The 25,621-nt window shown below is 34.7% G+C and overlaps 1 protein-coding gene across 2 annotated transcripts in view; it reads left to right on the top strand.

The window, feature by feature from the left end:
* The window catches only part of kcnk9 (potassium channel, subfamily K, member 9), an 89,654-nt gene extending 67,729 nt beyond the window's left edge, over window positions 1-21,925 (top strand). For both annotated transcript variants that reach the window (XM_088601838.1, XM_088601837.1), the window contains one exon: window positions 12,232-21,925. In XM_088601838.1, the coding sequence (XP_088457964.1) occupies window positions 12,232-13,073 (842 nt within the window). In that variant the 3' untranslated portion in view covers window positions 13,074-21,925. The remainder of the gene's footprint in view (window positions 1-12,231) is intronic.
* Window positions 21,926-25,621: the final 3,696 nt, after the last annotated feature.

Raw genomic sequence — 25,621 nt, forward strand, 5'->3', positions numbered from 1 at the left:
ATTGCATAGCACAGAGGAAGGGCAGATCTAAGGAGCAGTCTTTTTAATGTTAGATGGAAGAAAGTTCATGCAGAGAGATCAGTGGTGAGGCTTTTTTAACCAGAATGAGAGTGATCACATGAGAGTGAGTTTACTTACAGTAGAGGTATAGTCATAAAGTGGGGAAGGAGGGTGGTAGCCAGAGATGAGGGGATAGGTTTCTGAGCTGGGGCCCAGGGACCAGGGATGGTTCAGTTGGCTTCACCAGACAATGCAGGTCTCACAAAACCCAATGTGCTGGGATCACCAGAGCAGCAATTAGGGAGGAGAATTTCGGGGCTGATACAACATTAAGTTGGATGCTAGCAAGGGGGTGGAGGTGGACCCGTTGCTACTGTTGCCTGGAACGTTGGCACCAGGGGAAGTGAGAGCTGTATGAGAAGCCCAAATCACATGTAGACTAATTGAAACTGCTGTGTTGATGCTCAATGGGCAGAGGTGTCTAAAGGAGCACCAGTGCCCAGGAGGGCTCCTACAGGGACAGCAGAAAAAGAAAGCATTAAGGGAGGGAGTAAAATAACAAAGATATTGCTGGGGTAGTGGAGAAAGCATAGGCAGAGTATAAACTTGGATAGGGGAAGGGAAGGAGCAAAGACATGGCTATGGTCTAGGATGAAAAAGGGGAACAGGCCAAGTCGTGACTGCTGACTGCCCAAGTGGCAAAAGAGACAGAGTGAGCATAGAGGGCAGTCACAGGGCTGCCTTGGTACAGCTGCGGTGAAGCTCTGTGAAGGGGTGATATCATCAGGAGCGGTCAAGGGAGGAGAATAGGAGCAAATTGATTCCAGGGTATGTAGAAGTCAGACTGGTATGGCTGTCTTGCAATTGATGTGCAGTACCGAAGGTGGATTCAACAGCTGGGAGAGATGCGAGCAACCTAATGTAACTGGATAAGGAGACAGACCTACATGAAGAAACTGCCACTGAAAAAACTCCCAGTTGAGAAATCAGTCTTTTATTGGTTTTAGCACATTAGAGAATTATCTAGTGATTAATAGTTATATAGTTAAGAATTATAAGGGGGAAAGAAACGCAGACCATGTGAAACTAAATACATTTGTAATTGTTATTAGGTTTTATACTCTACTTTTTACATTCTGGTGAATGGGAGAAGGGGCTAGAGAAAGGATGAATACAGAGAGCAGGGCAAAGAGTGGATGCAGGGGTAGAGCTATGCTGGAACTTTGCTGAGGCGTGGTGTGTATAAGGAATAAGGGCAGCATAGAAGCCGGCAAAGCAAATTGGTGCTCAGGCATAAGGGGGTCAGGCTGAAGATGTCTGCTTGGGGAAAAAAAAAGAACTTGGAAAGATGTAAAATTGATTTGGCTGCTGGAGTAGTTGTGAGCAGAGTGCTGTAACTGCATACGAAGAGATGGAGGCTGGTGAGGCAAAACCAACTGCTGGGAGACTTGCAAGAGAGCTTTTTTTATTTAGATTTAATTTCGCTTTGGGTTTGATTTGCTTTCAAATTAGCAGGGGTTCCCTGGCTTAGCTGGAGGTCGGTGGCTTATGGAATCTTTAGATAATGAGACCCCATTGGAACAATATGAAAACTTGCAGGCATAGTATTTTACCCTGGAATGCAAAATTTGGCTAACTTATTGAATCCATCTACTTATATACTGTACATTTGTTTGGAAAATTACTATGGATTTATATTGGAAGTAGATTTTCAGAATTAAATTAAATTCTGAAAACTTAAAAATCGTGAAAACAATGTATTAATTGGTTCATGGTTTTAATGTACTGTAGGTATACTACTATTAATAACCATCATAAAACCAGAACTTAGACTGGAAACTCTGTATATTTAGTTGGATGACAATAAACAAAAGGGAAATGTATTAAATGAATATTTCTCTTAGGTAAGAAATGAACAGCTTGCCTCAGGATGTGCCAAGTTCTACATTAAATAGTGTTATCATAGAAGAGGGAGACCTGCTATTGTAGACAGAGTAATTCACACACGATTAATTGAATTCTATCAGTTGTACAAGAAATTACAAGAGCTACAAGGAAAGTGGATACTGTTCATAGGCTGTTGCCATAGTTAACTAATGGAGGTTACAAGCACCTTGGAAAATGAAAAGAAAATTAAAAAATATTCAGAAAGAATTCAAGACTGGAAAATACATTTCATTTTAGACAGAAGTGCAGACTGTTACATTCAGGTAACAAAAACATAAACGATACTTACTGTACCTGTACACAATGGGTTAACTTTGAAACACCTTGAAAAAAAGACAATAGACACTGGTCCGAGCCCATTTAGAATATTCTGTACACTTTGGTCGCTGTGCAACAAAAATAATTGCTACTCTGGAATCAGTCCAGAGAAGAGCAACTAGATACTGTTCTGAGCTTAATGGTAGAGATTAAAATAACAAAATATTTAAAGTCTTGAACAGAGAAGTCCACTAGTATATTTCACTCCGGTATCCTCAACAGTATTGACAATATAACGAAAGCATTCTTTCAGGACCCTGTGCAGACAACACAATCTGGGGAAGAGTGAGGAAAACACGTGGAAAACAGCATGCAGGGGTCAGGAATGAAAACAGGGGGGGTGCCTATGGTGCACAAGGGTTCTGGTGGGTGAATCCCAGGCAAACAGTGCAAAAGGGAGTCCAAAGGGAAATCCAAGATGAGGCAAATGTCCAGAGCCGGGCGGTCCATCCGAGACAAAGACAAACGGGATTAAAAACCGGAGCGGGATCCAGTGGAGGGTTGGGGGGAAAAGGGGGGAACGGGACCAGGCACTCCAGGTCCCAGACTTGGCAGGTTCAGGAAACAAATGCAGAGCCCTGAACAGATTGAGCGTTTGGCTTTTAAGGTGGGCTGAATAGGAGGCTGGAACAGGGAGCAGGTGCACAAAATCAATTCAGAAGTGAAAGAGCTGGAGCGCCCTTAAGGGGGAGGGACTACAATCATGACAGACAAGTACAACTGAATTGACTTCCGAATTGATCATGTATGTTTAACTAGAGAGAACCGAGAACAGCAGGCAGGTATGGGAAAAACAACTACCTAGGCCCATTGTTAAAGCCAATTTAATAGCTTCTTTCAAGACATGTGGGTAAGACAATTGAAATAATTTACAGCGAGCAAGCAAATGGACTTTGGTGGCCAAAAAGCCCTTTGTAGCTTTTCTTTTGTTTCTTTTTTCTTTTAATTATTATATTAGTAAGGCTAATCTCGTCATGCATTTTAGAGAACCCCAGTTGGTGGAAAATTGTTGTATAAATAAATGTGTAATACATATTCTATTTATCATCAGTCTTAAGCTTGACCCTTACATTTTCAACAATTTCAAAAAAGACTAGTTTCATATTGTGTCATTCATTAAAGTGCTGATTGTTCGTCTACTATCCTCTATTTTGTAAGAATCAGGTTAATCTTCAGATAAGGTCAACAGGATTCAAATTAGGAGGTCCATCCATTACTACTAATTGCCTTTTCACTAATGGCTTGAGTATTAGCTGACAAGCATCAGAATTAAGTTTGAGCCAGTCACGCCATTTTATGGTCTCACTACGGTACTCTACTCTCAACATCTAACACAAGTAATATCCTGCTCTCAATTTCACAAAGGTCCCCCTCTTGCTGTAGGTAAGGCTGAATCCTTCCCATTCCATGTCAGATTTCCCTTCATATCTAATATCTAAACACACTACAAGATATGTTCACCACCTTGTCTCCAGACCATGTCAGAACTGTGACTGTAGTTAAGATGGAAAATGAGTGAAGTGAAGAGGTCTGATGTCTGATCTTGGACATTTCATCTGATGTATTCATTATCTTAATCTTGAATATTTTAAATATTTAAAGTTTGCCAGGCATGTGGGTTTTGAGTCTACTGTACCTCATAACCATAGGATGAAGCCCTATGAAGAAACTCTACCCCTCCTCTTACTTTGCAAAGGTCAATCATGTTAGCTTTCTCATACTATGATTGACTATGACTTATGAATGTCATGAATGTTCTTCCCAAGATATTGAGAATCATTTATAAAATCACACACATTATTGGCTGGTATTACCAATGTTTTGATACAGAGTCCATATGTGGGGAAACAATGCTCTTGGACAATTGTCACAAACATAAAAGTGATCAAGGATCACTTGGCACACCATGGACATTACCCAGGTTTCTAGAATGCGTCTGTGCTGTTTGTGTGTACTATAACACTATGCACTAGTACAGAAGCAAGACAACATAGAGAATAATTATTGACAAAATATACTGTATATAAGATATTTATATATTTCATATATTGCAATGCCATACTAAGGAGTTTGTCATACCTTAAAGGTTTAAATTTGTCTTTATTTCCTGGTGGGTGTGCTTTCTTTCTGTATATTTGTTTCTACAGAGTGGTCCATTGATTGGTAGACTTAATTAATTGGATAAATGTAACAATTTTTTCCAAACTTCAACATGTTTAATATTAGCACATCATTGATTAAATTATAAAAAATATTAATTTACAATATTTTCACAAATGCTTGCAATAGAAATCGCATCTTGCTCCCACACTTCAAATAAAATAATAAAAAACAGATGTGAACTTACTAAGAAAAACATCAAAGGCTTCCTGTGAAAGAGGTAGACAGAAAAAGAACAAAATGAATATACAGTAGAACTGAAAATAATAAGAAATATAACACTGAAAATATCAGAAATAGATATTGAGAAGAAAAAACAAGAAAGACCTCCAATAATCACTTCAGTTTGTGTTCTCCTTTATTTTTTTCCTTTTACCTCCGTGGTGGATGTAATAAACTTATCCAGAATGAGATGGCCAGCAGAAAACCAGCTCACCACACAGTGTCAACATTTCCCAGCCTGAAGGAAAATTAATAGTGACAATTGCACTCTTTCTCCAGGGTGGACGACAGTCTCTTTCCTGTGCTGTAGCAGAGCTGAGCTCTGTGAAGAATTGACAATGACAGCTCAAGACATGAAGGCCATATTATAGTTTTGGTTGTCAACCTTGAGACTGGGAAATGATAGATCCGAGTCTGGGCTTTGCAGCTACCACCTCCTTACTTTCTTCAGCTTTAATTGTAACTATCAGCTTATTCAGGTGGCAGGTTCAATGCAATTACAATTGAAGGGTATTTGGATACGCAAAATCGTTGTGCATCAGAGGAGTAACATAAAGTACATAGGAATGTTTTAATCAATTTTGTTATTCATCTTAAAAGATCCAAAAAAGAATGGAGGGATTGATAATTTACACAAAACAAAACCTAAAAGCATTAAAAGGCTGGTACAGCCATGCAAACTGAGAGAACACCCCTTCAGACATACTGTATGATGTGCAGAAATTAAAATTAACCAGATGCTGACTGGGAGCAGTTCAGCCTGTACCCAGCTCTAGGACTGCTTCTTTGGCCCTCTTAATGCATTTAAAAAATGGCCCCTCACAGTTAGATCAAACTGACAGATTGCATTATTTCAAAATGTAACCTCTCCCCTGCTCCCTCCTCCTGTTCTCTCCTGGCTTTTGTTTTCCCATGTTATACTGTAGTATCTTTCATGACTGCCCTATCGTTTTTATGCCCGAAGAAGGCTCCACAGCCGAAACGTTGTGTTTTCTTTCTTCTCTTTTCAGGATGGAAAATATTACTTGCTCCTTGGCTGATGCAGCTACCCACCTCAACATGTTAACATACAGTACATCTGAATTGAATTGGCATTGAATTACTGTAGGAATCCTTCTTGATTGAATAGCTCAGCCGTTAGTTCCAATGCAATTCAGCAAAGTGGCTGAAAAGGAGAACACCTTTTCATCCTTCTGAACTAGTATTTTTTTATTAAAATGAAGGAATCTCTGAGTGAAAAGGAAAATGGAAATGGAAGTGAAAGAATGTGTAAAACGATAGCTCACCATGCCTCTTAAATAAGAAAATGAAATGATTTAAACAATAAAGCAAGCAAACATCAAAGAATGCTTTGTCTGGACCTTTTATCAAGAATTACCTGCTGCTGAAAACGACAAGAATTGTAAAAAGTTGTGCCAAATAACTCTCAGGACCTCATTTATTCTCAAGTTAAATAGGCAACATAGATGTTGATACCGTTAATAATATTGTACAAGTACAGCACTCTAAGCATTACTGCCCCTGGAAAGGTGATAGAGGAGAGAGATGGCGATAAAGGGACCTATAAACCAAAGCCTTTTGCTGAAATAGTATGGCAGAACTGCCCACCTCATCATACTGGCCTTGATATATGAGTATTCAGAAGCTGTGGCAGGAGCAGAAGGTATAGCATGGCTCCTGGGATCAGTCAGTCATCTCATTATTTGAACACATGATTCTTATGCTGTCTTCTTTAATGAAACTGTCTGAAATGGCTAAGAAGTTAGAATGAAATAGTCCTGTGTGCATTTTACTTACATCACATAGATGCTAATACATTTCTCCATTTTATCATAAATGCCTTTTTTAACTTCCACACTTCAAATAAACACTTTAAACATTTTATTAATAAAAATAAATTAACCTCTTTAAATTATACATCTGAGGACACAAGAGGTCAATTTTTCTTTTTTCTAAAACCATGAACTAGTACCCCGGACCGAATGTTGAACAGTTTTTCATAATCGGGAAATCATTTAAACATTACAACAAATCATACTATAGATAGATTCAAGCCAAGATGAAAGCCCCTTCTCAAGAAAACACAATAAACCTCCATTTTCCTTCTGTGCAAGTTAACTGATCAATTTTAAAACTTGCACACAGAAACTACAGTAAGTGACACAAGAATGGTAGCTCCAGGTGAATATTGTTCCTAATACTTGGTGTCTACCAACACCTGTTCTCGGAGTGATCTGTGATAGAGTACTTTTAAGTGTACTGTATGGTACTAATGTGATTTCAGAAGTGACTGGTATAACTGTGACACTGAGTCTACAAATGTTCCTTCTCAATAATGATTCCCAATTCCCAATTCCCAATCAATCTTCTGGTGCTGTGTCTCTTGTTGGTGCTTTTTAGGCACAAAATCTATTTTATTAGTCTATAAAATAATCTATTTTATTAGTTTTACGCCCTTAAACCTCCCTCTTAAATATTCTTTGTATTTGTAGAAATTGTTCCAATGTGAAGAGACATACTGTAGCTACAGTAGATTATATTATGCTAGTGAAAAAACTGTGACAGCATGGTCAGAGCTTTTCTTGTCTCTAGATACATTTCCCCATGTTTTACTAGCTCCTTTTTTTGTGGATGTTGTGTTTTATTGTTGTGTTTTTAAACTAAAAGAAAGTTAATGTTCAACCTATGTCAATTCAAATTGCAAAAATGTAGCTTGGTAACTTCTTTAACCACATTCCATGGTTTTGTGAGGGAAAACTAAATTATTTCAACAGTAATTTTACCTGAATTTAAGCATGATGCTGGTATCACTTTTTTGATAATTGCTTTATCTCATCAGAAACCCTTGTATCCCTTGTGTGATTGATTAAAATAATAACTTAAATCCAACTACTGTATGTGTTTAGTGATGCTTAGTGATGATACCTAGTAGCTGAAGACTTATGTACACAGCCAATCCAATGAGAGCTTTGCATAATTGTCTTTCTGAAGATGTTAGTCTAGGCAACTGACCTAAATACAACTGAAATGTTGTACTGTAGGTTGTCCTGAAAGGAGGCAAAGTTGTTTGGATGAAATCTAATCAAAATCTAAGAAAAAAACATTATAGGAATATTCTAACAACTCTACCATCTTTAAAACATGTTGCATATTGTATCTAATTTTCAATTTAGGTTGAACTGCAGCGTACAAAATCAAATATGCTACAGTATATGCATGTTTAAATGTTTAAAAAGTATTTTCAGGGCATTTCAGACAAACTTTCTTATTTATGTACTGTATAAAGAAAAGACTTTTACAAGTTTGGTGTGTCTCTTGGAAATTCATGTACTCTAGTGTGTTCTGCTGTAGAATTCTGATGTGTATAGTACGACCATATTTAGCATTTTAATTTTACTAATTGCTGTGTTTGACTCTCTGAAGATATGATCCAGAAAGGATAGAAATGCTGGCAGTGTTCACATAGATGTAGCAGCAAACTTTGGCATGTGCTACAATCCATGTATCCCACTCATCAAACAACAACAAAGCCTGGTATTAAGGTAATGGACATTGTATTGACTGTTCCAAAGTACTGTGAAGCAAACAATAAAATATTGTGATACAGCAGAATGAAACATGTTTATCCTTTCTAAATATTATTAAAATAAACTGTTTTATATAACATATACAACTATTTGAGAAATGTTGAGCAATTATTCCAAGAAACATTGTGCAAAACATATCAGCTAAGTGCAATATTTTGTAGCAGAACAGGATTTTACTTTTTTAGAGAAATCTAGACCTAGTACATTAGAGAATTGCAAGCAATTATGTATATTTATATCAACAGTCAAGAGATTACTCTATTCCTGCCATCACATTAAATTTATCTGTACTTCTGTTATTGTATCTTGTCACTGAACTGCAGGTTATGCATTGATAAAAGGCAGAGCAGTGAGGTGAAAATAAATGAACACATAAATATATACTCAAAAGATATATATTTTCACCATCATAACCAAAAGTAGTACACTATCTTCAAAAAGTAAATTTTGCAATCGTTCTTCCTATTTTCTCAATTTACAGTTACATAAAAAGTCAGCTTGTATAAAAACTTATTTCTAACATTAATACCTTCTTAATTAATTGTTTTAAGCATTTATATTGTTTCTGCTCAACTGCAGTTAGTTTTAGCATGGTGGATTTGAGCTACTGTACAGTGGACTGTCAAAAGCTCTTAAAGACTGGCATCATCTCTGACTCTGCATTATCAGCTAATTGACAATTTCAGCTGCCTAACACATCGTACCCATCCAGTCATTTCATGATTTAGAACAGAAAGACATGTACTTAAAAAACACTTTCAATCAAATACCGTAGCTACTGACCTTCATATTGAAGGAATCTAAAATGTTTCTCTGGCTACTCTGCCTTACAGCAAGCTACAGTATGAAACAAACGTAAAAAGAAAGACACATTACTTACAAAACCACCATCAACAGTATGTGATACTAGAATATGCAGTTACAGTACATGTACTAAGAGTTCAGAACTTATATTTAATGCAAGTTAATAATGCTGATCATATTATTAAAACTAAAGTGCTGGGGAGTCATAAAATAATGATGGGTCTAAATATAAGTATATAATGATGTTATGAAGTAACATAGTTATAGGAAACACATGGTTTTGTAACTATTCCTAACATGCTGCAAACAGGTATACTTACCTAATTTATAGTAAGCAGACATTTTCATTAACTTGTCAAGTAGCTACAGTAGTTTGGGAAAACTGGATGGCTTTTAAAAGTGTTGGAATGCAGATTTACTGCAAAGAAAAAAAAACTTTGATGTGATGACATAAAGCTAGACAAAAACAATCACATTTTCCATTTATGTGTTCAACTCTTCAAGCCTAGGTCTATTTTAAGGGATCTGGGAGTTCTGTAATTACATCATACACTGAGTATATTTCTAAAACAGCTCTGGTTAATCTGCCGAGCAAAAGCAAGCTTAAAATTCTAGAACAAAATGTTACAGTATGTCAACTGAAAACCTTCTCTATTTTGAAGTCATTTTAATATCAGGGTATAAAAAAGTGAAAAGAAGCATTTAAACACAGTACCATCTAAGGCTTTGCTACTTTAAAACCTAAATAAAAATCAGTAGGGGAAGTCAGATTAAAATACAAATGATAGATGATCCTCAAACTGCTGACAGAAATAGTAGGTTGTGGGTGGAAAAGGGGTAGACAGGTGAATTAATGTGCAAGACTTTTAGCTCCTGACACAAATGAATAATCCAGGTTTGATACCCAACTTGCTTGCCAACTCTGTACTTTTTGTAGAACATTTACAGTTCCAGTCCAGATCATTCCTCAATCCTCCTTACCATTTCATACCATACTGAGGGGAAGACTCCAACTCCAAAATTGACTTCCAACTTTTTGTATACATTAATTTTGAGACATAATTAAACTCTTAAAATAATCTTTCATGTTGTGAAACATCAAGAACTAACATTCATCCCCCTAATTCATAGTGACTGCATAACACACACTATAAACTGGTAATTTGAGACGTTCCTTGTAAAGTGAATGTATACTGTATGTGTATATACTGTAAGTAAAAACTTGAAAACTGGGCATTGTTGTTAATGTTCTGTGTAAAGATTGATTAATTGCATTATTATAATACTTCTTATCTCAAAGGATCCTAAAGTTCTTTACATACAGTATAAGACAAGGTTTACTTCATCTACCTAGGAGATACAATACCAACTTGGGTGGGTGGCAACAACTTTTATGTACAGGTACCTGCATACCCACTATGAAGCAGATGATACAGAGAAGTCAGAAATTTTGTTGAAAACCAATTGATCCCCCCAATTGAAATAAGAGGGGGGGGGGCATCTTATTCTAGGTAGACTAATTAGATCACTCTAATAACATTCTTACTCTTATTAATAGTGCCATGGGATATTTAATGATTAAATAATCGGGGCACAGATTAAACTCTCATCTGAAGGACTCCCCTTACAGCACAGTAAAGGCGTTCTGGTCTTGAGTGATGCCTTCCATCTATGAATTCACCAACAATGCTTAAAGCAACAACCTTGGTTTGCTTTACAAACTGATACGGATTTTCTGATACTGTTTTTCTTCTGAAAGAAATCTGTTTTTTTCTCGTATTTCTCTTAAAAGCTCACTTTGAAACCTATTAGTAATTTCTTGCCACACTAGTTCTTGTAACAGACCATAAGACTTTGGTGCAGGCTCAGAAATAAATAGGGATGTCCAGAAGAGTAAGATAATTGAAAGATTTATGTACATAAAAAAGAGAAAAGGGAAGGTTTGTATCTAAAGAAGGTACAGGAGTAACGTGGCGTAGATTTACTGTTTCAAAGTTCAGACAGGTGTATTCAAAGGGTATGAAAGATACTGCATGGATCTATTTTTTTCTCAGGGCTATAGAGGCGTACTACGCATTTACAGCCAAGGACAAGAGGCTGTAGTATTAGAATAAGGATAACAGGCATCTCTGTTAACAAAAATAACTGGGCTGTGGGTACACTGCTTTCTCAATTTCTAAGGTGTCATAGAGGAAGAATGACTGGAATTAAAATGCCCCATTCAGCCATATGGTGAGCTTTTTGAAAGCCAAAAGGAAATGAAATTGATGAGTTCAGCTCTGCAAATATTTTTGCAATCAAATAGAAATAAACAAAATGTGTTTGTGTGCTTTTGTCAAAGAAGGAGGGAAATAGTGCCAAAGGGTTGTCTTGGAAAGCACAGATACAGTATAAATAAAACACAAGACTTCCACCATTTGTAAATGTTAATTTTTATTACCTCAGCATCGTGTCCAGTAAAAGCTGTTAATAAAAATTTTAAAGAAATTTTCCGGCAGACTCAGCAATTTCAGCCTGGGAGGGGTCATTTCTTCAGAATAGTCCATGGGCTGGAACACAGCCCTGAAAAGAATCTCTAATTAAGCTAAAAGCTTCATGGGCTTTTACGCTGCACACTTTTATCAATAATTCCTAAGTTCTCACCCCCTCACAAAGACCAAGAGAGGAAAGATCTGATTGATTGAACATCTAAATAATTTTTTCATCCCTAATAAGATAAATTAGGCATCTGATTTTCTTTTCAGGGTTCCATTCCAAATTCATGTTGGTAGTCATGGAAGGTTTTTAGAACAAATGCTTTACTTGGAATTAATGGTGGGATATGTTTGTAAACAAACTGCAGTGAGAATTTCTGTATATTCAAAGGAACCATGTTAAATACAAAGTAAAATATATACAATATGTACAGTATGTAACTGAAGCTTTTAGCCAAACCAACTTACCTTTGCATCCCTTTATACACCTGAGGATTTTACTTTCCAGTTGTGGGTCCGGAACCCTCCCCCCAAAATATTTGTTTTTGATTGTGCTCTAACACACCAAGAAAAAGAGAACAGCTGCAAAATACATCATATAAAATGTTGGTAACAGAGAACAAAGACTCTTTAGGAAGTATTCAATAACCAATTGACATCTATTAGTATCAGTTAAGTGTAAGTCATTAATACTTTCATGTGTGTTGTTTTCCCCTCAGGTTATGGGCATGCAGCACCTGGTACAGATGCTGGTAAGGCCTTCTGCATGTTCTATGCAGTGCTGGGAATTCCTCTTACTCTGGTGATGTTCCAGAGCCTTGGTGAGCGCATGAACACCTTCGTCAAGTACCTTCTGAAACGGATCAAGAAGTGCTGCGGCATGAGAAGTACCGAGGTTTCCATGGAGAACATGGTGACGGTGGGCTTCTTCTCCTGCATCGGCACCCTTTGCATTGGAGCTGCGGCATTCTCCCACTACGAGGAGTGGAGCTTCTTTCAGTCCTACTACTACTGTTTCATCACATTGACTACTATAGGCTTTGGGGATTTTGTGGCTTTGCAAAAGAACAGAGCACTCCAAAGGAAGCCCCTATACGTGGCATTCAGTTTCATGTACATCCTGGTTGGGCTGACGGTCATCGGGGCCTTCCTCAATCTCGTGGTTCTCCGCTTCCTGACCATGAACAGTGAAGACGAGAGGCGGGATGCCGAGGAGCGGGCATCCTTGGCAGGCAACCGCAACAGCATGATCATCCACATCCAGGAGGACTCCCAGCACGGACGGCAGCGTTACAAAGCAGAGGTGACGGATCTGCAGTCCGTCTGCTCGTGCATGTGCTACCGGTCTCATGAGTTTACCAGCCGTGTGGTTTCCCACCAGAACTCTTTCAGCTCACAGCTGAACCCCCAGTACTTTCACTCTGTCTCGTACAAGATTGAGGAAATCTCACCGAGCACCTTGAAAAATAGCCTTTTCCCCTCTCCCATCAGTTCAGTCTCCCCTGGCCTCCATAGTTTCACAGACAATCACCGATTAATGAAAAGAAGGAAATCAATTTGAGCATACAGTACTCCTTAGTCTTTTCTTTCATCACTAGTTTCTAAATTCCCCTCCTCCCACCTCTTCTTAGCGTTTTTCTCTTTCATTCTGGGTTTCCGTTTCCTCAGTCCAAAAATGGACAGCTGGAAGATAAGAGCAACTTTCAGATGAACAATAAAATGGTCAACTTTGGCGTTCTTGGGGAAACAAAGCATGAAGCATGGATACTTAATTTTCCAGAGGAATGGTGAATTTGAAAACAAAATGCGCCTTACTTACTCAGCCCTTCCCTTTGCTCCCCTGTTTTGGGTGGGTTACAATTAAATCTCTTTACCTTGGTATCATACCAAATGTTGCACACTGAAGCTTGGGGAAAGCATTGGGAAATAATTATTACAAAAGGGAGTATGCCTGTTTAACCTTAACTTGAATAGATCGCAATTATGTGCGATTTCAGTGCCACAGTTAAACAGATAAAAATATTTTAAGAGCATCAGGTATTATTTTCTATAAGCAATTATATTTAGACAAAGGAAACTGGTTGCTTAGATATTAAAAGAAAACATCATAATAAAGACTTAAAAAGCCAAAATCTTGTTGCCAATCAGAGCATGCGCATTAAAAGCAGTCATATAATGGGTGTGCCATGGTTATTTGATTTCATTTGATTTTTAAATTTTATTTTGTAAAAGCAGGTTATATATAAATATATATATATATTTTTGTTTGATTATAGATTGTGTAAAATATGAAAATGGAAAAGGGGGCAGCAGAGATTTTTTTTAGCTTGCCAGTTAGAAAAAAGTTAATAAACGCATGCACTTTGTAAAACTGGTATGCATATTGAGTAACAAAAAATAATAGTAATCTAGCAATGAAATTAAATATTACAAGCAAATAATCTTGAAATGAATTTTTAGTATTATGTTTATTTTGACATTTTAAATAATTCCAACAATTAACCAGAATGGGAACTGTTTTACTTTGATTTTGCTACTTTTTATTAAAAGTCTTAATTGTTTGTCAACAAACGTATGAGTTGTCATGGGGTTTATAAACATTTGCTCTCAGGTTCAGATTGGATAGATGTTTGTTTTCTAAACCTCCCCAATACAATTTACATTGGGTGGGGGTGAGGAGGTCTTGCATTTACAAATCACAGTGTATTGAACTCTCCCATCTGCAAAATCAATGTATAAAAATTAATTTATTTTTTTAACAATACAGATTTTCCCAGGAAAAGCTCATTGAGATGCATCATCTTGTTAAGGGAAGCATCCAGGTGGAACAGTGTAGATTGGGCAAGCTCATTAGCACAGCAGGACATTAAACAATCATTCTCCATGTTACAAAGACTATATGAGAACAGAAGACTTAATCTCAAAGACTTTATGAGCAATTCTGCAATTTACAGAAGAATGGGGGAAGGATATTTTGTTGATACTGTAGGTACGATTTATGTCTGTATCATTCTTTATAAATATATAGCTGTGAACATTGGCTTACACAGGGATGCAAACAAGGAGAAATGACATTTTTACAGCACAGAGAAACTAAGAAGGTGGTGATTAAATGAAAATCAATACGAAACATCTACTTTTATCACCCATCAAAAAGTTGTTTCTGTGTTTGTCATTTTGACAACTATTTCTGCAAACACAAGCCTACTTGTTCATGACTATATTTTGTATACAAGTACGGTACATTATGAAACTACTACAGTATATGTGCCTTTTCCCTCCCTCCTTACATTTTTATAAATGATCTGGAATTATAAATCCTATTCTATAGATTAATTTTACATTAGCGTCAGTATGTACTGTGTGCATACTGTAGGTGTGCAAAACTTCTTGACTATTATTAGAAGGATGAATTGCAATAAAATATTTATAGCGAAAAGTTTAAAGTAACGTAATCAAACCATAATATTTAACCAAAAGTTCTTGTATTCCTGTTTGCTGAGAATTAAAAATACTTACTTTACCTATTGCCAACATTTAAACCTATAAAGTAATACTTTATACTAGGTATAAATACTAGGTTATTAACTGTTTTATTAAAGGAGATACTGAAAATCAAATCAAAATATTTCAAATACTATACAACTACCGGTATTCTGCGGAAGTCTTTAATTAATGACTTAACATTTAGTATATCCTGTAGGGAGGTGAATGACAGTTTTACAGAATTGCTCATAAAAAGCTTAATTTATTTGTAATGTATAAGTCTTGTTGTTTCATTCCCAAGTAACTTACAACACCCTGGGGGAAGAATTCACTAAACCGTTTACTCCAAAATTGACAAGGACAACATTTTTTGCTCTTCATAAATAATAAAAAAGTTTATAAAATGCTCATTAAAAAACAGAAAAGGGAGAATGTTGCTGTATTAAAATTAAATTATTGCTTTTACATGATGTTTCTTGACTTCCGGATATTTTTTCAATAACTAGAATTAAAAATGGTGCTAATGTAATTTTGGAGTAAACACTTTAATGGGTCCCCCTTTGAGTGATTGAACAAACTGGAAGTGATAACCCTCTGATTGAATAGTTCTGTAGATAAAGGTTTATCCACAGTAAGCAATCATCTCCTCTTCCTACTGTAAAACCCTTAGTGCCAATTCTTAAATTCTTTCTGTTTTTTTCAATCATTTTGATCATCTGTACTTTATTTAAAATATTGTAGGTGCCTGCAGGAGAAAGTATGATTCATTCTGTTTTTTTTTTAAACATTACCCTTCCCCTCTAAATAATGAATATACTAATGCATTACTGTGGATAATGGCCTTTATATCAAAACAACATGTAAATTGTTGGAATTAACCTTAACTTTTTTAGTATTTATTTTTTATATTTATTTTCTTCTTTATTTATAATTCTGTGCAGCAGCTACCTGCATGAACTGGAAGTCTATTTTTGGAATGCTTGGACTAAGACGGTTATACAGTAAATATTTCAATGTATTTTTTTTCTTTTTTAAATAAAAGAATGGCAGGGCCTTCCTTGGTTAAAAATTGGTATCGAAGTGTATATAATGGCTTGGCTTTGCTGTTCTAAGCAAGTGTTAAAGAAACAGTATCCCCACATGTAATGTTGTTTTCAAATTCACTACATCTTATTTGCCTTGAATTACAGTTTTCAGATATATTCTGATGAAGGTAAAACAGTTGTGACAAGAACAAAAGTGGTAATATTGCACTACTTCTTGTTTCAAATTAAAAAAGAAATGTATTTTAACACATTTCAGGTCTTTGGATTATTAGTTTTTTTTTTTAGTTTAATATTTGTTTTCCACTGAAAACAAAAAGGTCTGGTCTTTTTTTCCTAGAATGTCTTACTCTCTTTGGACAATATACATGAAAATAGTAGTATATAATGATGCAACAGCAATTTTATAATATTGGATAATAATTATAATAATAATAACAACAACAACAACAACATCCATCATTACATTGATGAGCAGAATTTCAAGCGTGAAAATAACACAAATCGTAGCTAGCATACATCATTTTCCAGTTCAAACAGAGATACAGTAACACTTTTTTGTACATCTAATGGCAAAACCTGTGTTTATCATTCTGTCTCCTTATGTAATATACTCCATCATGTTTGTTTCTTTATTAAAACAAAGAAAATTGGACAAAAATATTTTACTGTTCCAATAATCACTTTCAGAAATCCCTGCAAGAAAATATTTCAAAACATAGTCTGATAAGCCGGTTTTAATATTGATTTGGTGGAGCAAATATTTGCGGAGTCTTTTATTTACGTGTATGTTATATCAACATCAAATTAGAAACAGTGTTTTGCCAGCCAAAAAGTGCATTCCTGCTAAGATTGAATGTATTTACTATACTTATCATGAGGAAATTTAGTTCTTAATTTGCATTGGTTACAATCCCCGCCTTTGTTTTAAATTTACTTTTATTATTAAATGAATCTCTACTTTAACCTTCTAATAGTTACTTATTGAGCAGGGCTGTTTCTTTTTTCCCCTCCGAACCAACTCAGAATCTATAAAACATACAGTAAATGATTTATCACATTTTATAGCCAAATAAAGCCTAGTAATCTTTCTGAAGGGTTGGAGAAAGTCATAGTTAGAAGCTGTGTTTTAGATTTTATACACAATAGAGCATTGCTATTTGATAAATACAGTATGCTTTTTCCATGGCATGTGTTGAATTATATTATCACACTATTGACTGGTTTTAAAAAGTAACTTTTAATGCACACACAGTATCTTACGTTAATATTTTTCTTTTAAAAAAATAGTGTTTGTAGTAACCATCTCTAACAATTCACAAATTCAAGTTTCTAGTCTTTGCAAAATAATGAAAAAAGCAATAACTGATCTCCAAAATAAGTGACATGTGAAAGAATTTCATATATTTGTGCTTCCTGCAGCAATATCTTAGAAACAGTTGTTGAAGGATATTTGTATAAATGGCTTTCAATACAATTTTATCTTTGTCATAAAAGATGGATGTAAGAGAGCCAGTTTGAAACACCAAAATTCAACTTGACTTAATAATAACTTTAAAACAAAAGCATATTTTTGTAATTTTGCCATGATAACAACTCAATATAACTTTATATAAAATGTATGTTTTACTGTAAAACTCATACTGTATGAGTTATTTTGAATTTTATTAACTGAGTAGACGTTTTCTCAACAGTAGCATCAAACTTGAAAATTAGTAAATGAATGCCTGTGAAAATAATTCAAACTGTTGATTTATTGAGTAGCATTGCAGTTCCTGAGTATATTAATATTTGAAGGGATCTTTTTGAAACATTTACTTAAATTACAGCTTGGAAAGTCAGACTTTGTTTCCTAATCAAATCTGCACCATCTATGAAAACAAATCACTTTTATTTATTCACTAAACAAAGAAACATTACAGCATAAGAGATTCTGCAAAGCAAAGAAATGATAACCTTCAGTATATAACACCAATTGTTAAATTGAGTCAAAAAGGAAAATCTGATTTAATGTAACATCTCCAGTTTTTGGTTTCCCAAATTAGAATACTCCTTATTCTCTTTTCTGTAGTGTTCTAAAGCCACATTGCTGTTTTCCAGGCTGACCTACTTGCTTAAATTTTACTATAAATAAAACAGTGTTTTTGTTTGCATGAAATGACACACATAGCTATTTTTGGCTTTAAAATGCTTTCTTAACTGTTCTAAATACACAGTATAAATGTGCATATACTGTAACACTGATTATTACATACAGGAAAACAACATTAGAACTTATTTATATACTGTACTGTATGTTGATCAGCTATGGGGCAAAGAATCATTAAGTTTAAAAGTCTGGAATGCCTTTTAATATTGAAGTAGAGGCTTAGCTCATAATGCAAGAGCAAATCTAGTCATTAATTGTTTGCTTGCAGAGAAAGTACTGTACAGTATGTCCTTTCTCTAGCTGATGTCTATGTTCTGTTCTCTTCATTTGAAGAAGAAAACTAAGGATTGCCATTTCTTGGGTCTGCATGTTTGAGATTCGTTCTCATATGTTCCTGCTTTAAAAAATAAAACACAATACTGTAGCTTCTTCTTAATACCTGCCAGAGTACCTGCCTATATAGTATAGTTTAGAACATTTATTTAAAATTATTGACTACGTAGTTCAAATGCTTATCCAAAGGACCCTACAGTACATACTGTAGAATTTAGATAATACAGCTTCTCCTGCCATTGCTATGAAAATGTAACATAACATGCACAAATCACTCATATTCATTAGTCAATAGAAAGAGTGCAATCCAAATACAGTTTATGTAAAAATGTGGTACTAATCTTTTTATGAAATCTGAAAAAAATAATAAATTTGTATTGTAATTGGCAACAATTTGAAAAAGCCGAACTGGGTTCACAAGACTAGCAATATACTGTAGAGTGTGGCACTTTCCAGCAATAATGGTCATACTAGCAATATGTGCGTATCATTTGCTTCCATCCATGTATAGATGGGATATAAATGATATGTCTAAGAACATAAGAACAGCAGATTTTTTATGGTCATGATAAAATACAAATATTAGGGACTCATTCTTAGCTGCCGATGAAAGATTGGAACATACTGTATACTGTAATACCCATTCACTTTTATAATGATACAGGCATATGGATTTTTTGAGTAGCTATGGAAGTTTGATCCTGGGTTATATCATTAGTTGACTGTGACTAAGATTCTCCAAGTATAGGTTTACAATTGTCTCAGTGCTGATAGTCTAACATTGGGATTGTCTGGTCAGGACTCCGTCAATTCCCAACAAAATAGCAACTGCTGTGATTTCAAAGGTACCTGAATGTTTGCATTGAAATCTTTGGGGGACATGTCTCTCCCCCTTATGGTGCTGAACTCTGTAGCATACTGTATCAAAGGGTGAATGGTTTCATGGTTGGGAAAAGCAGAGCAGACTCCACCTCTTCATAATTCCTGTACAGGGGTCATCTCCTTGAGCTGAGATACAAACAGAGGTTTATGATTCCAAATTGTATGTCTTTAACAACATAATTGGCGATTCTAAGAAAAAGAAAACAAATACAGCGCAAAGGAAGCACCATCTCTATCCACCAGACAGACGAATAAATGAAAAGTTTGTCATTTATTGATAAATCAATTGTGGAGCCCTGCAAAATGGAAATCTCTACAGACAAAGACTGCAAATGCACAATCTGTTGCCTGCAGACTCATCATCTGATAATAAAACTCTCTACCTTTAGAATGCCTTTCTTACTGGAATTTCTCTCCTTGTATGTTTATTTCAATTTGTTTGGTAAAAAAGGTAAATATAAAAAAGTGATTATTGAGTGCTGATGCTTATTTTTCATTTAATTTAAATGTGTACAATGAAAAATCTACTATGGGAAACTTTCAAGGTCAGCACAATTACCAGGTGACATTGATATAACAGAATTGTGTTCTACTGCATCATTTTTCACACACTATGATTAATCCATAATATTTATGATTATACCATAACATGTTTCTTTACTAATTTGAAGTCTATATTAATAGAATACATATACGTTTATTAAATTTAATTATGTTTTAGCATTGATTTACTAAATTGTAAATGTATTACATTATATTTAGTAAATGGATTGGCAATCTCAAGATAATAACATGAGTAAAAACGAATTGTCTATTGGTCACAATCTCTATATTAAACTCTCACATTGAGATACACATTCAAATACTGTTCGCTATAAGTCCTGTTTTTACACACCTGCATGATCATAGCAGAAATCCTCATGTAAATTCAATATCTGGAGAGTGAATAAGAACCACAGCTGAGTTGGAGCATTTCCAATTTCCCCTTCTCATATGACATATTTTACATTTCAAAGGAGCATTTCTCTGGGAGACAATAACGTCAACTTGAACTGCTGGCAGATGAGCCAAATACAGGACAGAAAAAAAATTCAACTCCTTTTTTTCATGCTTGTAGACCTAGCCTTTGAAATCTAATTAGCCTACCTTATATGAACATGCAGGCCTGAACGCATTGCATCCATACTGGGCAAAACATTGAATAGTTTCCATAACAGGCCTACTAGCATTTTCCCTCCCTGAATGTTGGAAAGAAGAATATAGAAAGATATTATATTGAACCAACATGCTTAAAGACACAGTGCTTAACAGCATTCTTAAAGACACAGTGTTTAACACATTGATATGAAAATATTGTTTTCAAACATAAATTTAAGGTTGGGATTGTGGAAAAATCTTGCTTCTACAAAGTAATTTTATTGTTTTTGATTATATAAATAATACCTTCATTTACTTAAACCAGGCTCTTTCTGGTTTGTACTCTTTGTACTCTTTCTTAAGACTTCTTTTACACTGGTGTTATTAAAAGTTGCCTTTCTTGTCAGTTGCTAAGTGGCTATTTCAGTAGGTTTTTGAGCAGTGTCACCATATAGATCTTTCTGCTAGCTGCAGCATCGTTTTCGGTGGCATCAATAAGCATGAAAAAAATAATTTAATTTAGATTTATTGATCTGTTTTGGCTTTTGGTGCTAATGAGATGTGCTGCGGAGAAACCTTAATTTAATGGTGTGGCTCTGCTATCCCTACTGGATATCTCAATACAGAAAAATGATCAACTTCAGATTCAGTATGGCAGTCATGACATGTTGTGTATTATAGGTAACTTGATTTTTGTTTGTTTTTTATTTTGTGCATGTTTACATGACAGTTATTGGACAATTAGGATTGAGAATACTGCTCAGCATTGACAATCCCTTGGTTAGCATTTATATACATACAGTAGCTTACCTTATGTACAGTATTTACTGTATCTCCTCCATTGCCAAGTAATTGCTGTACAAATGACAGATTTATCTGACCTTCTGGAAATTGTTCAAATTTACATCTGCCACAGAATACTCGGCAACTGGTACTGTATGCCTGTTTCTTTGGTTTCTGTCCTGTACTGAATATAAAACTACTGAATATGGCCTTTGCAAAATCTCAAAAGATTTTAGACTTTGTGTCGAGATTTCAAAATCAAAATCTTCCTTTCTGAAACCATTCTTTTTATTGATCTGCTACCACTGTTTTTCACATTATTTGTTTCTAACCTGTTTTTGAAAACTAAGAGGGGATACTGTGGCTTTAGCAAGCTATGATAAATACTGTAGAGAAACAAAAATGTTTACAGATAAAAGTAGACATCAAACCCGTGTACAAAATGTAATTATATAATGGGACTGCATCTTTTGTAATGAATGCACTAAAATACTCTGTAAATATTTTACATTGTCTTTACAAGAAAAAACTATAAATTACTGTAGTGTTGTAAGATAATGCACTTTTTCTATTTTTTTCATTAAAAGACTATGGCACGTTTTCAATTGTATATTTTTCCTTTTATGCATGCTGTATTTAGAAGAGCAGAACATAACATTCTTCTATATTAGCACTTAAACTAAAGCAATAGGTATTGCAGTGTAAAAGTAAAGAATGGACTAGGAAAATTGAAATTGATAGATTCCCAAAGACATTTGTAAAACATCTACTGTATACAGACATTTCAAACTGAAATGGGTTTCAAAACCTGTGCCTTAAATAATTAATGTTTAAGCAGGTTTGCAATGTATTATTATGAGAGGTATGATTCACTATTCATGAAAAAACCTATAACACATTTTAATTTAGATATTTCTAAGGTCCCTGAAGCAATGAGTCATGTACTGTTATTACTTCTATGATCTTCTCATTTTTCATGTCATTTGTCATTGTATTTGAATGTACTGTAGTACATATATAAGTGTACTTTGAAAATGTATTTAGGCAACATTAGAAAAAACAAACATTTTCTTCATTAAAAATGCCAGATGCATCCAAACACAAAATAAGGTATTTCACATTAAGTCATCACCAAATAAGGTACAAATGGAAAGAAAAGGAAGGTATTCAATGTGTTGTCTATTAGCAAAAAGACAAACTTTTCCCCCAGAATTTCATTTTCTTTATATACAACCAACAAGTTTTTATTTGGTTGGGTTGAGAGATTGCTGATGCAGGCAAACCACCCGAAGAATATAAACAGCACTCAAGCACACCCTAAATCATGAAAGAAGATACAATACAGGCAATACAGTGTTAAAATAAAAAACAAATCTCCAAGATATTCAAAACTACTGGTTCTGTCTGAATTATTGTTTCAGGACACCTTTAATCTATTATTATAATAATGTAACATTGTTTGAAAAATTGCATTTTATTAACCAATATACTGTTAATTGTAAAATTACTTTTACTTCCACTGAAATAAACTTGACCTACTGCATGACTGCTGTTGGAGAGCACTGGAACAAAAAGGGTGGTAGAAACAATTGTACATGAAATAATACATTCAGCAGTATGTATCGCCTGCTGTCCTTCTGTGAGGCACAGAATGTTTGGCAATAATTGTGCTCCATTGAAGGTGTAATTAATGGAATTACATTTACATATGTAGATTTGCAAACAAAACAGGATTAGACAGGTCATGTATATAAATAAAAATAAGTGTACGTGTTCTGTGTTAAAATACAGTATGTTTGAAATGAGAACCTTTCCTATTCAATTAGATATGATTAAGTACTGTACCTAATAATGAATAATATTTCAAAACTTTTAACAGATATTTATATGAAGTATAACTATCACTAAATTGATGTTTGTATGAACAATACAACTTTTGGATATTGACTATTTTTCTGATTTCATTTTGATTAATTTAATTGAACATTCATGACTGACCTTGATATACAGTACTTGAGTGAGTTTGACAGCTGCATAAGCAGCAAATCACATCACTGCTAAGAGAGTTGATTTCATCCCATTTGTGAATGACATGCATTTCATGATAAACAGTATCTAAATATTCTCTTGACTGTTCTCCTAAATCTTTGATCTTATTGTACTTTCTTCTATGAAATAACTAGATTCCTTCCACGGTGTCTGTTCCACTTTAGCTCTTTTTTGTCTGTTAATAAATCTTTAGAATTGTTTACATAAAATGTAATTTGCTAGCAAAACAAGCATCTACTGTAATCCTGGGAGCTTATGGTCAGATGTTTTCTTCCCATCCTGTCATTCAGTCTGATGTTGAAGCCTAGCAACAAAAGCTGCCGAGCTGCTGAACCTTAGAGAACAGGTTCAGCAGAGCATTTCTGGGTCAGGCCCCACTGTCCATATGGTGAGTAGGCGTCAGTGTTGTTTGCTGATTCAAACCAGTTTCTATTCGTTTGGATCACAAAGTTCACATGAACCCCAAGCCTCTTTGAAGAATCTGCTCTGCGACAGAATAACTGACCTGAACTGTAGAACGGGTTTATCTTAGTGATATTGACATTTACATTTATTGGTCCCTTTAGTATGATTCACAATTCTGAAAACCCATCAATTCAGATTGTACAGTTTAAAAAGAGTAGCCTTGTGCCTTAAAAAAGCAAATACAGTAATGTATCTCTATTGTAAAGATACTGTATATTGTATCTCTAAAGCTCACGAAAGGGCTTTCATTAGAACATTATCGTTCCATATGAGAGGAGGTCATTTGGCCTAGCTACTGTAACTTGTTTGGTTTTTCTATCTAATTGATCTTAGGAACTCTTCCAGCTATTTTGTGATAGAAGCAATGCGATCAACATGGCTTCTCCCAGACTCGTGTTCTCAATTATAAATGCACTTGGCTTAGGTTGTATCAGTGTCCTATTAGTATTTACAATTTAGGGTTGGGATTTCCAATGTCTTTGAAGATATTGATTATACTGTATGAAGCATGTTCCCTCAAAGTTTTCTCTTTTCAAAACTTAAAAGATTCAGATCTTTTAGTCTGTCAGAGTAGGACATTTCTTTAAGCCCATTACTTTATCTGGTTAATCTTGTCTGGACTGCTTCTAGCGCTACATTATCTTATTGATATCATACACTACAAGTGCACTGCACAATTGTAAAATGTACAGTAAAATATAGCCTACACTTTTAATTAAATTGTATATCATAAGATTCTCTTTATCTTTTTTGTACTTTTACTTTTAGTACGTACAGTATACATTGTTTAGAAGATGAAAATGGCTTGTCAGTACTGTGCCTATACTTACAGTATATAAAATCCTTGTATATATCTTTGTACAAAATGTCATCTGTCAGGTGTTTGCCCAGACTTGAAGTTTGTCTAAATCTTTTTGATTCCCTTTGCAGCTTCTACAGTTTGCTAATCATCATATTTCCATATTATCTGAAATTGTGACTAGTTTACTAACTGTGGAAGAATCTAAATAATTTATATAAACCAGGAATAGCAGTGATCTTAATACAGATTTATGTGACACTCCATTAATTACAGTATATCTGTTTTTCATTATCCTTATTTATTTATATTTGTTTTCTATCCATTGATGTTCCCAATCCAAACTTCAAGGACAGCACATAAATTGGATGTGCACATGTGTTTTCAAGGCTGAAACCATATAAAAAAAAACACAAGCTATAAAAAGCAACATGTTAATAACTACAACATTATATGTGCTAAATGACTAGTTAGCAGATTACTTAAATTAACCTCATATGTAAAATAAAGAATATCTACTGTGTACAGTATATACAGTATATTATATGGGCTGAGTGAAGTAATGTATATTTCCTTATATGGAATTTTTTTAACTTCTAAACACTTACAAAATTGAGAGAAGACATTTATTTACATACAGCTCTGCATTTCTCTTCACATTTTCTTTGATGTTTCCAAATCATAATAAGGACTTTGAAATCAAGTTCTGTTAATTTGATCCAGCGAGGCTTAAAATTTCAATATATACTGAAAAGAACATTGCAAACAAAAGAAATAAATTTGAAAATGCTATGTATGAAAATGTCTCTTTATGCATTGTATAATTGTATTTTTTAAATGTGATTTACATCTTTTCATATTGGATTTCGAATTAAGGCTTAATCTAAGTGTCTGCATGAACATGTGTAAAACTAACAGGTTTTAATGATCTGGCCTCTAAACAGTTGTACTCTTTGCATAACAGAATAACTCCTTAGCTAAAG

The sequence above is a fragment of the Lepisosteus platostomus genome, chromosome 12, assembly GCF_059453375.1.
Source record: "Lepisosteus platostomus isolate fLepPlt1 chromosome 12, fLepPlt1.hap1, whole genome shotgun sequence".
Taxonomy (NCBI): Eukaryota; Metazoa; Chordata; class Actinopteri; order Semionotiformes; family Lepisosteidae; genus Lepisosteus; species Lepisosteus platostomus.